The sequence below is a fragment of the Xiphophorus couchianus genome, chromosome 14, assembly GCF_001444195.1.
Source record: "Xiphophorus couchianus chromosome 14, X_couchianus-1.0, whole genome shotgun sequence".
Classification (NCBI taxonomy): domain Eukaryota; kingdom Metazoa; phylum Chordata; class Actinopteri; order Cyprinodontiformes; family Poeciliidae; genus Xiphophorus; species Xiphophorus couchianus.
In genome coordinates, this window is record NC_040241.1 from 11665536 (window position 1) to 11678673 (window position 13138).

Sequence of the window (13138 nt, forward strand, 5' to 3'; positions counted from 1 at the left end):
AATCCTAGTCAGTGCGGTCAAGTTCAGTTTATTATAGCAACTGGTAAGAGTTTGTAAGAAAAGCCAGCTGACTGCATTGAGCCTTTGACTTTGCAGCAGTTAAGCTTATAACTTATGGCTAACGCTACTGCCATTTTTGTCGATTTTCTGCTTTACTGTGACCCTATAACAATAAAATCTATATTTTTCTTTGTTTACCAAAGACCGTGTGTGCAAAATCTGTAAGATGCCCCTGGTTTTTTCGTTTAGCTTGTAGCTAGCCAGATTTCCTTGTAAAACTTAAACTGGTCTTCATCGATAGTTCTTAAGTTGTTTTGTTGGTCGCAAAGTGGTTCTATGAAATTCGACTGCTTTTTCAAAGTTTGTTTCTCTCTAATATTTTGATCACATCTGTTCATAATTTAGGGGAATTCAGATGTTTCCTTCAGTTTTCACAGTTTTAAAATGGAAAGCACTTTTTCGGCATATAGAGGCAGCTGCTGGAACATGTGCATGTTTCTGTCAGGCTGAGTATTGCATGGCAGCACTGTTCTGATGATCTAATCAAATATGAGGTCAATAGCCATGATGCAGGGGAAACTTCTACAGTTATCCTCAACGCTGATCAAGCTGACGCAGGTAGTCTCACTGTAAGCTCCAGTGGATTTTCTCCATCCTCATTAAATCTTGTTTGCATAAGCTCTAAGGTCTCCTCCTGATCGTATAATGCAAGAACATCTCATCCTTTTGACTTAAGGGGTTTTCCAGGTCACTTGTTATTGATCACCTTTCTGTTGACATGTTTCGGTTCAGTTCAGTGGAAGGTGTTGAACGCTACATTAACCTCTTTTGGTGAAACAGCAAGTTCTTTCTCGCAAATTAAGTATGTGTGCTGATTATGGGCCCGTTATGCACAGTGGGTGCTTTGGGGAAATAGTTGGAAAGTGTATAACTTGAAACTGCACAGGTAAAGAACGTGTTACTTCTCAGCATGCTTTTTGTTTTGTTATTACCTGTCATGCTGTTGGTGTTTTTCAGTGATGTTCTCCGGATGTGTGTCATTTGTCGTGCTTCATTTTGTAATGACGGGTGAAGTGGCTGTCTTCATTGTTCATCTTAGCTCTGTTTTCTTTTTTTTGTTTTACTTGAGCAGGTGCACCGCATCTTACAACAACAAGGACACTTTATTTTTCTATTCCCACTAACCAACCAACTATCTTGGGCTGAAAGCTCAAATATCCATCCATCCATCCATCCATCCATTTTCTTACACCCTTGTCCCTAATGGGGTTAGGAGGGGTGCTGGTGCTGGTGCTGGAGACATTTTGGGCAAGAGGTGGGGTTCACCCTGGACAGGTCGCCAGTTCATCACAGGGCAACACGGAGACAAACAGGACAAACAATCATGCACACACACACTCACACCTAAGGAGAATACAGAGAGACCAATTAACGTAACAGTCATGTATTTGGACTGTGGGAGGAAGCCGGAGTACCCGGAGAGAACCCACGCATACACAGGGAGAGCTCAAGTATCAGTACATTGTATATGAGCTCCCCCTAGTGGTCAAATAATGAGTAGCTGAGTAACTCAGCCCAAAGAGCAAACTGCTTTCAGTTAAGTTTGTCACTCTTCACTTGTGCAGACAGAAGAATTTCTCTTTGTAGAATAAAATAGTTTAAAGTTATTTCTATGGCTCTATTATTTGTTGCAACTTTTGTTGCAAAGGAATACATTTTAGGCAGGATATTTGTATTATGGTATGCTAAAAATGAGGGTCAGCCGGCTGTTTCTTTTACATCAGCTCTTTATGAGAGCTGATTCTGTATGTTTGTCCTCTGGATTGTTTTGCCAGTAACTTTATAATAAAACTTGAATAGCACTGGAATTACTTATTTTATAATACTTTTTAACCAAAAAGGAGAATAGTAGTTTAAAAAAAAATCTAGGCGTATTCTTGGACTCTTGGAGATCTCAGACTATTTTTGGATTTTAGTCCAAAAATAGTGACTCGGAAGGGAATCATCAGGAACATGTGGCTTATTTCTGCGTCCGTCCATTACTTCTCCAGAATGAGGATAAAGAAAGAGATGAAAATAAAGACTGTGACAGCACAAATAAAGAGACCTGACAGCACATATAAGAATGGTGTATTGTTCATTGCTAGTCAAACAAATAGATAGGAAAACTGAAGAGATGGACACACAGGGAGACGAAGCAGGCGGGTGTAGGATCCAGTCTTTGTTCTTCTGCATGCTGCTGTGTGGACGACGGACCCACACATACGTCAGGTTGCCATAACTCATCATCGTCCCACCGAAAGAAAAGAGACAGTCCCTTGTTATGAGCACAACACAAATAACAACACAGTGGAGTGTGTTGAGACAGAGAAGAGCTCCAAACATCCCAAATGCCTTAACAGGCACAATCTGATTCCACAAACACTGTCACTTTTAGCAGATACGTTCTCGTTTCTGTCACCAAAATGTTTTGTTTATTGTACTAATGGGATGAGATGAGAGCACCCCCGATGCAGCATCTGCTCTATATTTCATGTGCATACAGTTACATGCATTTGGTTTCGGTTTGACATTTTGCCAGGGCTGCTGCGGGCAGATATCTGCTCTGTCACAGCCCCAAAGCCTTACTAAAGATAGACGAGAGATAGATACGTCAGAGTGGATTTCTGGACTCGTCCACTCACGCTGCGTATGACACGGTCAGCAGCTGAAGGGCTGCTTGTTGCGCGCATATGTGTGAGCTTCTCTGCCGCACGGGGCAGTCTCTGTGGGGCATGTTCTGTTTTTAACTTTCCATCCATACCCATTGCAGACAGACAGAGAGAAACCAAGACTGGGTCTGTCCAAATACATTACAGTAACCATTTGGAAGATAGTTTAAAAAAAAAAAAAAGTCGGGAAACTGAAAATGGGACACATAAACAAGCAGTGGAGCTCCCACTCTGTAACATGGTACATAATGAACACTGTAGGGTGTAAATGTACATATATGACACTGGCGCTGAGATATCATGATTTTGTTTTTAGACATAAAATTCCAATTATGCTAAATAGATTTTTTTTTTTAAGTTTTGAATAAAGCAATTGTGCTTGCTGGTTAAAATTTAGAAATTTAAAGAGAAACTTTGGATTTTTCATGTGTCGACTGCGGCTAGCATAGCTGTCTTGTTATTGAAAGATTGTAGGTTTGATTCCAGCTCTTTCCTGTCACATGTTGATGTGCTGTTGGGCAACACACTTAACCCCAAGTTGCCTAGATCTGTATATTGGTGTATAAATGCATGGATGGGTGAATGTGGCTCTTTCGTAAAGCGTTTTGGGTGATCAAAATGACTGGGAAAGTGCTATGCAAGCTCCGTCCATTTACCATTCATTTCTCTAATTTACCCGATGTGTTGGTGAGTAACACTTTGTTTGCTGTTTATTGTTCTTTTAGTCACAAGCAAAATATTGTGAATTTTTTTTATCTTGTACAAACACACCAACATACATCTAAAACCTTTAGGACTGTTTTAGTGTTTGCTGCTGAAGCGCTACGGAGTCTTATATTAGACTTACCATAAATGCGCCTCTTACTGTGAAGCTTCATGCCTCAATTTTCCCTTTGCTCACTTTTATCTTCAATTGTTGTGGCAATCAACGTCCTCTGAAGCTATTTATACATTAACTCATCCCTTGTTAATTCTACCCTGGTAATTCAGAGAACACCACATCAACTATTAAATCACAACCCTCCAGTGTACAGTTCCACCTCGCTGTCTCTACTGTTTGCATCAAGTGGCCAGGAAGTTCAGTTTCCCCTTACAGTTACAGCAGACACCCACACTCAACTCTCCTGCAAAGACACAGGAGGAAGAGAGTGATAGGTGTCAGGAGACAGGGAAGAGAGCATGACAAAAGGGGAAGAAATTGGATTTATCTGCTGGTTCAGAATTCACAAAGAATTTTTCCAACAGATGGGTTTTCTACAATACCCTGCTTAAAGCGGTGCAATAAAAAGGTAGAAAGGCTAAATATTTGATTTATCATCTGAAAATAGTCAATGTAACTCGATCCTTACTAGTCCATGATGCTGTAGATTATTAAAACGATAGGAGGAACTTTTATGATTAATCCTTTGCTTCTGTCTTACGTTATGACGTGACACAATTTTCTGATCTTTTCTTTGAAATGAAAAACATGCGAGTACATGCCACTAAAGTAAGGCAGACATGTGTTGTACGCTGACACACTTAGTTTGTTCAGCTGCATACAAATGTGTTTGACCTGTTTATGGTCATATGAAAAATAAAATCAGGAAAGAATAAGTACAGGGAGAAACATCGTTTGCAGTTAAATAAACTCACAAGAGTTCAGCTAAAATTATTTGAATGCTGAAGCACTTATAATGTTTTCTGTGTTTCAGACACAGAAGCAGAGAGGAATGCACTGAAAGAGCATGTCTACCCTAAACTGCGAGACTTCTGCAGGGAGAACTACGGGATTGAATTCCAGGTAAGAGGCCGTCTTTGTGCTTTTTACTGTTTTTGCCTCCAAAGAAAGAGAACATTCAAAGTTTTTTTTTTCCTAGGTGCCTGTTGAGCTACGCTTACATTATGTCTTTTAGAGCTGTTTGGAGGTGTTATAGGCCCCTCGGGCTGCAAGCGCAAGTCTGTTTCTCGTCAAGCGGACACAGAAGGGTAGCAGAGATAAGGCTCCCGTTGGTGAAGTTTGGCACGCATGTAGATGTGGATAAGGCAGTGCGATGCGAGGGCTTTCCCTTTGTTGTTGTTGTCGTCAGAGAGCAGCCGCGTCGTCTCTGCAGCGTCCACTCATCCAGATCATTTGCATTTCAAATCAATGGACTCAAAGAGATTGCTATCAGAGGCTTTTGTTTAGCAAATCCAGGAGAGTCCTGGAGGCAGGAGACGGAAAGGAGGGAGATATCTGCCATACGGTTATTGGTTCCTGGACAGCTTCATGGCATTTCTGACAAAAGGGGAACCTCTGACTTGTTTCTGATGACAGTGATCACCTGTCATCAGAAACCTCATAAAAGTCCTTTTAATGAGGTTGTTTGGATCGGGAGCCAAAGCCCTGCTCAGAGTGGTATATGGTTGGGGTGGCTCCTTACCTTATAGTTTGTAATACTTACAGCATCCAGTTTTACACCCTACATGTGTTATTTAATTACCAATTCCAAAAAGCTGTTGAGTAAAAAGTTCAGCGAGTGCATTAACAAGCAAATTACAGATTGACTTAATCCAGCTGGTTTGCAATCAGAGCAATCGATTGATTGTTTTGTTTCAGAGCATCTTTGTTGCAACACTCACACTCTGCCCTCTAAGGCAGATTAACCTGTGGTTTTATCCATTTGGCAGCCTCTCGTGATGCCACACACGTCACACATACATGAACAGAAGCGTGTGCGATAAAAGGAGATAACAGAAGACTCTGGGCCATGTGTCTGTCTGGTGATTCAGCTCCCTGCGATGAAGCGTGAGCTGAAATGATTATGCAGAAGGCCTGGAAGTTAATACCGTGACTCACTTGCATTGCTCTTCCTCCTCCCCCTTCTTCTTCTCCTCCTCCTCCTCATCCTCACCTTCTCCATATGAGAGTCACCTCCTTGGCTGGAATCACCTTTTCACTGGAGCTCGCTGATGATGCGTGCCAATATGTGTGACCACGTTTGGCTCATGAATCATTTGCCGTGTGAAATCCTTAATGATTTTTTTTTTTCCCCCGTTCCGTGTTGCGGATTTTTTTGCCGAATTGAATTTGTTCTTCTTTCTTTTTTTTGCATTTGTAATTTACGATCAGTCCTGCCTCCTCCTTCACATCCATGCACCTCTCTTTTCTCCCCCCCATTACTCACACACGCTCGTGCACATCCGCTGACACACATATGCCAAAGCTACTGCTGAAAACCAATTCTCCCAAGTCCCTCATCATTTGACTCAGTTTCCATACGGAGCATTCCCCAAACAGGATGGAGCAGGATTGCGGGAGATGAAGCGCCGGGGAAATGAGCCACAGAAATCCAGCCCAGAGGCCGAAGGTCGCGTCCTCATTCAGTCAGCGCACAGCTTCCTCAGCCCTCTTTAGCAAATTTATTCCTCTGTATCCTGCTCCGTTTTCTCTTTTTAATCAGTCTCTTGCATCCTTACTCTCCTCATCCAATATTAATATTAAAAACCGAACCAAGGCGAGAAAATAAGTGGTTACAGTAGAGAGGTTCCTGAAACACAACTGTCTGACAAGGTGCAAGTGAATACTTGAAGAAATACTTTAATGGACACCAAGAAAAACCTTCACATTCCGTATGAGAACTAATTAGGGTCCCATCAAATTGCCACCAATTGAGCTGATGGTGAGAGACACAAGCTGCGTTTACATCATCTCAGGAGAAAAAGAAGTGTTTTTGACACCACACAGAGACTGTGAGCTGTTATTTGCAGGGGCAGATTACAAGCATTACTGTCTGTTTCCTCCACGGCTGCTTGTTATTTTGGAATGAAGCCTAATTGTCAGTCCAGTTTACTGTCCAACTGTTTAGATCGGATCTTGATATATTTCAGTACTTACGTATTTGTAGGAAAAATTGAGAAACATGAAGCAGATCAATAAAAAATGAAGTAATAAATATTTGTCAATTAAATTTGTGATTTACCAAAAGACTTGCAGTTGTTATTGCTGCAAAAGGTGGTGCTGCAAAGACTCAGGTGAGCTACATAAAAACACAAACCATTTTTTGGGGGGTAAAATATAATGATAAAAAGAAGCTAAAGACATTACATTTTATTTCCACTTCTCAGTAATGTTGTACTTTGTGTTGATTTCTCACATTAAGTCACAATAAAACTTATTTGAAAATATTTTCAATAAATTACCTGATTAAAAAAAACAACTAGTCAGAAAAGGTCAATTTTCCGGGTCATTGGGAATAGCAACAAAAATGTAAAATCTTAACATTTTTCTATTTTATAAGTTGAGCTGGAGGTTTTCTATTTGCTAAAAGCAGCAACATTTGAGTTGTTTTAATTGAAGGTTATTCTTAAGGTTCTCCTGCTTTGAAAGAAAACAAGATTATATGAAACAAGGGCATGCATCTTATGTGAGAATGCAGTTACTCTCACCTGAAGTTGCCAAGAAATAATTTTGATTTTCTTACTTTAATTCAGTTGTGAGACAAAATTAACTCCTCCCTTAACCAGGAGTTATAATAGCAGCTAACATTGCTGCTATAATCCTGTTAATATAGCATACAGTGTTCAGCCACTGTCACTTTTGTGAATTTTATTTCTTGCAAAACAAGTGGGATGTTTAAAGACAAACGTAAAACAAAGCTTTCTTATTGCATTCCATTTTGCCTGTATTTAAAGGGAGGGGAACTGCCTGTCACTGCTTATTATGGAGGCCGGATTTCTTTTTTTTTTTTTTAATAACACCCACTCTTAAAGCTACTAAATCTATTTTTCTTTTTTTGGGGAAGAAACTATAGAGTCAAATTTAATCATATTTTACAGCTAGAAAACCTAAATATTATATTATAAAACGGAAAATTAACTTTTCTGACATTTAAACAGCCTTTAGAGCTACATCTTTTGAAAGAGGCCAATTATTTGGAGGATGACATGCTGTCGGGAACAGCAAGGCAATTCCTGAATATGGTGCTGGTTTGTTAAGTCTACAAGCTGCTCCTCAAAGACTGCATTTCTCAGACTTCTTTCCTCATTAATGGACAAAGCAGCAAATAAATGAGTTCACACTAAAACTGGATACTTAGCTATCACTACCTTCTTTCTACCTGGACATTTTCTTATGCTTACTCAATCAAAAAGAAAAGGGTTTTGACCAACAATTTTCCATAGACTGTTTAAACTTGGGTGTGCCATCCTAATTGTCTTCAAGCTCTTCTATATTTTTTTATAGAAGAAAAAAAATCAAATGCACATGTAGTTCCTCCATCTGTTTACCTGGACTTTATAATTCTCATTTTGTATCTCATTCTTCTCTCAGTCTGTTCCGTCTCTGGCAGCCGGCCATCATCTCTATTCACCGCATGTTTCCTCTTTTTGGTCCCTATTCAGAAAAGCCAGCTGCCTTCTCATAAAAAGATGCTGACAATCGACGGAGATAATCAAAAGTCAAATATGAAACATGTGTGGGGCTTCACTGGCGCTGTATTTATAGATAACCCACGGGAGAGTTATTCATTTGGTAGAGGATGTCTCACTCATCATGTCAGATTGTTTCTGTAAAATCCGGTGAACGTATGCACCTTCGGAAACAACAACTGAAAAGACATTGCTCTACAATTACAGATTTAAGTAGATTTTCTGAGTGACAACATAAATATAAACATATGCTGCCCCTTGGATCAAATGTGCTCTCCAAACGCCCTCCAGCAACACCTACACTCTCTCCCACACGTTTTGCCCTCGAGCAGGTTGAGACTACCTGAGCCTTCTTCCAGCCAGCGGCCAGTCTGACTAAGAGACAACTTTCTGCTCTGCACTTTACGCTTAACTGGTTGGTGGGAAAGGCTGATGATACCCAAAGGATCCATTGCCACCAAAGTTTCTCTGAGTAGAGAATTAAATGGACTTTGAGTGTAGGCTTAGCTGAAATGCAACAACATGTGTGCCATGGGACACATATTTATACTAAAATGCTTCTCATGTAAAAAAAAAATTAAAAAAAGATATTGGTGTCTGGAGAAATTTAAATTTTGAATCAACTCTTGCTAAGAGATGAAGACAGATCTTTCACCGTACATGTTTGCCCCAATCCATTTGAAGAATCGGTAGTTGTCCTCCCCACACAACCGAAGTGTAACGGTAGAGTTCTTACAGCAATCTGTGCAGAAGTGGAGTTGTTTTGTAATCTTTAGATCTTTATATAAGTCATAAAATTCCTCCACAGCTTAATTTTCCTGTTTTAATACTTTTAATTGTCTTTACAACGGTGCGTCTTCAAGGTTTACACAGTTCTTTCAGTTGCCTTAGAGAAGCAACAACAAAAGTGAAAAATGAAGAAATTTGGCCACAAGACATCTTTCAGAATGTCAAATATTCTCTTCTCTGTACCCTTCATTGTAGAAACAAATGTTTTTGTTGAAGGAAGTTAACTTCAAATCTAAGTTTTTCTTCCTTCTTTCCTTCCTTCATCATTTTCTGCAGGTTTCATTTAGACCTCTGTAGTAATATCACATGTTGATTTTTAAACCTTAACTCTGAAAACGATGACAGTTTGAAGGAAAAAAAGTCGTGTAGGATTCCAGAGAATTCATTATGTCTTTATTTTCTAACAACCACTTAACCCAAGCAGATGGAAAAACAACAAAATGAGTATAACACACATTTTTAAATGTTTTAAAAATGTTCATTCTTAGCACAAATGGCTGAATTTATATTCTCTGAATGCAGAATGGGGTCTGCAAAGCAATTGAAGAATCAAAGCCATTCAAAATGCTGAATTCAGCATTGGTTCTGAGGTGCACATGTTTGTTTTGCACAAGATAGTTGGTCTGTTCTGAAGTTTTACGGTTTGTGGAGTAACACTGGGTAAATCAAAGCGAATGACATGTAACAATATAATTCTAATTCACATTGTTTCTTACTAATGTCAGTTTCAAAACAGTGATATCTCAAAAAAGTTACGGACGGAGCTCCTGTTGTACGGAACCTGTGCCACTCTATTACTTTGCTTCAGAAAAAATGTCCAAAGTGACAACTTTGCATGTCCTCGATCAGAAAGGATATGATGGGAATTACCTAGCTTTTCCCCCCCGATCCAAAGCTCAACCGGAGAAAGCTGCATTTCCGTTTTCTCTGGCATCTTATTTAAGTCGATTTTAAACCTTGGGAACTGTTGGCCATTTTGACACAGTGGCTGTTAAAAACTATATTATTTAAACCAAGAATATTGCGTTCGAGCACAGTCGAACGCAAGAAGACACGTTAATCCATAAATAGCAAACATAAAAGTAGCAGCAACCACCCAACACAAAGGGATATCATTTGAGTCACCGAAAAAAAAGATCGAACGAGTACCAGACATGGTAAGAAGATTCATAAAGCCAAACAGCCCTAAATTATTTCTCGTCAAAAGGATTAGCATTACCTGTGTAAAAGAGGTCATTAGAAACATTTAAATATTTGATGGTGATCTCAAATTCTCCATCCTATTTGTTTCATGTTTTGAGGAAAAATATATTTGTCAGTGGATTTGTTGGTAAGACCTCATTATTTGACAAACAGCATGTGTTTAATAAAACTGCCGGCAGTACTGAGCTTAAATACGTTAATGTCGGAGCCGTATCTATTTTTACTCGTCTCTTGCCTTTGAGTCGTTTTCATGTTGGGCTTTTTCCCGCCTGATTTCATGCCCTTTCTTCCTGGGCATCTTGGGCTGAATCCCAAACTCTAATAGTGTAACATTCAATAAATTAAAAAAAAAAAAAAAAACCTCTTCTCCTGCACTTGACCTGCCATGGGCAAATGCCTCGCAAGGGCATCGGAAAGCCGCTTAGCGGAAGCTGCTTCATCTGTTATGTAAGCAACAGCACCCCCGCGACTGTAGCTGAGCAGGAAACGTTGGGGAAAGGGAAGTTATCAGAGAGAGGAGCAGGAAAGTTGCCTGAAAGAAAAACAGAGGGGGAGAAGGGAGGGAGAAGAGGCCTGAAGAAACAAATCCAGTCCCGCCGGAGTCTTCTCTTTTGTTAAAGGCGCTCTGAACGTTTCCCTCCTTTATGCTTCTCTTCGTCCTTCTCTCCTTTCGTTGGTCTCTCCATCCAAGCCTGGCAGGTGCGGGCGCAAATTTAATCAAAAATATTCTCTCCGCATGCACGCAGCGAGTAGGAATGAGTAATGTCTTCATTTAGCTTTTAATTACTGTGCATCCTCCCAATCACCTGCTGCAACCTTTCTGCAATCAGGGGGGCACTCATCTCACTTCATTCCTCTCCCCTCCAGTCCTTGTCAAAACAAGTCCCATCACGGCCACCAACACATGCGCTCTGGAAGTAGATTAGTGACACTGATACAGTGTGACGGATGTGCCAAGCAATGAGGTTTTCACAATAAGCCAATATGAGGGATGTTTATCAAGTGTGCACACAACTGAGTGGGAGATTTTTTTTTTTCTTTTTCTTTTCAAAGTACCATGACAGTCTTCTGGTGGGGGAGGATAAGAAGTGTATTTAATCAACCAAAGTGTCGTTTTGATCCCACACTCTCATGAATTACTTTCCTGCTGGCTGTGCCAAAGCAATTTGCTCTTTACCAAAAAGTTCATTGCAAACTATTCTTACAAAGCTTACAAGTACAAATATGTTTGTTTGTTTTGGGGGGTTTTTTATTTTGTTTTTGGTTTAAACTTAGCCACAGTCCCAGCACTTTGAGCATTGTTTGAGATTTTATTTTTATTTATTTTTTTTGTCACTAAAAATGGCAGAAAACCTGCAACAAAGGTCCTGAGTTTCAGAGTGGAACCTCACACTACGCCCTCAAAAATTTTATCTTAAAGTAACTCTAGCATTGGGCTAAATCAGTCTAAAAGTGAAGATTTAGTGGTTTACTAAACCCAGTTTTAGATGTTAAATACAGCTGAGCTGAAAATATTCAACTAAGTTTGCTTCCGATAATAAAACAACATTGTACAGAAAAAATCAGTTTTGCGGAAACAAATGATTGTGCTTGTGTAGTTGTACATTTTTACATCCTTGTCAATAATCAGAGTTAAAGTCTTTATTTGCATCACATCAACCAAAGCATTTTTTATAATTACTGACCAGTTTTTGGATATTTCCACTGGTTTATCTTTGGTGGACTGAAAAACCTTCTGGCAAGTTTCCTCCATAAAATCTCCATCAGATTCAAGTCAAAAATCTTGCTTCGACACTGCAAAATGTTAATATTCAGAAGAAACTTGTTTGTATATTTCAAACATTATTTTTTGAGTAAATAAGCCCGGAGTCCGAATAACTTTAAGCTTAGCTCAAGTAAGTAAAAATAAATCATAGGAAAGTAACGACAAATACAGTTTAGAACAAAATATTTATAAGAAAACTAGTATTCCTATTGTTTTTCTTTTCAAACATAAGAAACGTTTCTCAGTTTATAAACTGTTATTTTTGTTTTACACGTGCCATCACAAATAAAACAGACATTTAATGAATCATATATTCTGTTTGCCTGCATTATGACGCAGCAAACCCTTTGTCATCTACCAAATATATCTGTAATTTATTATCTGTCCCTGTTATTTTTCATTGAAACCACTTGAGGATCTATGCATGCCTGAGGCGAGGTAATCTTCATCAGTGCAGACTGAACACCTGCATAGAGCAGCATAAAAGTGATTTATGGTTATTAAGATAACATTTACATAAATAAAAGACTACTTTGTGCAGTATATGTTATGTTGTTTCATGTACATAATATTATTTCCAGTGTACCTTTATAAGAAGGCGTAGCTATGCAATTGTGTCTGTGTTGTCATTTTGAAACTTGTAAAGTTTGACATTTTAAAATATGTAATCTATAAGTTCATCTCTCTCCCATCTCAACAGTTGATTGTGCTATTCGACATACTAGCATGAGTAACGGTGGAGAAAACGTTGTTTTTACAAGCAGAAACGTGGAGGCTCCGGTTGACGTTGCGATAAGTTTTCACTTGTTTATTGGTTGCATCTAAACTAAGTTTTAAAAACTGAACTTTCTACGTTGAGTCCAGATTTCTCCAGAGACTAAATGAAGGCTGCGTCCAGACTCAACTTTCAAATTGCATCTATTGCTTCCCGTGAGGAAACCTCCGGAGAGTTGACAGCTGTCTCCCTTTGGCAGTAGCACATCTGCTCGCAGGTGCATGACAACAATCAAGTATATGAGCAGAGGTGTATTTCCAGCCCTGTGCCAATAATGGCAGAGGCGAGAGTTTCCCTGCCTGTCAAAGTTGAGTCACGCGTTCAATTTCTGGCTAAAGCGGCCTGCCAGTCATCCTCTCTACCAAAACCGGCAGACGTGCCACTCACTTTGCTGGGCTGAAGTCATTTCAAATAGCTTTTCTTCTGAGCAGAAGCGCATAAAGATATGCTCCGGGATCCCACGCGTAGCAGAAAGGAGGGAGAGGAATCAGGTGACGGCGATCATGA

The 13138-nt window shown here is 39.5% G+C and overlaps 1 protein-coding gene across 4 annotated transcripts in view; it reads left to right on the plus strand.

The window, feature by feature from the left end:
• nwd2 (NACHT and WD repeat domain containing 2) overlaps window positions 1–13138 on the plus strand; it is a 42629-nt gene that overhangs the window by 5856 nt on the left and 23635 nt on the right. For 3 of the 4 annotated variants that reach the window (XM_028038886.1, XM_028038885.1, XM_028038884.1), the window contains one exon: window positions 4406–4494. In XM_028038886.1, the coding sequence (XP_027894687.1) occupies window positions 4406–4494 (89 nt within the window). Of the gene's footprint in view, window positions 1–3733; window positions 4001–4405; window positions 4495–13138 lie in introns of those variants that run through there. The other variant, XM_028038887.1, reaches the window with a different exon arrangement.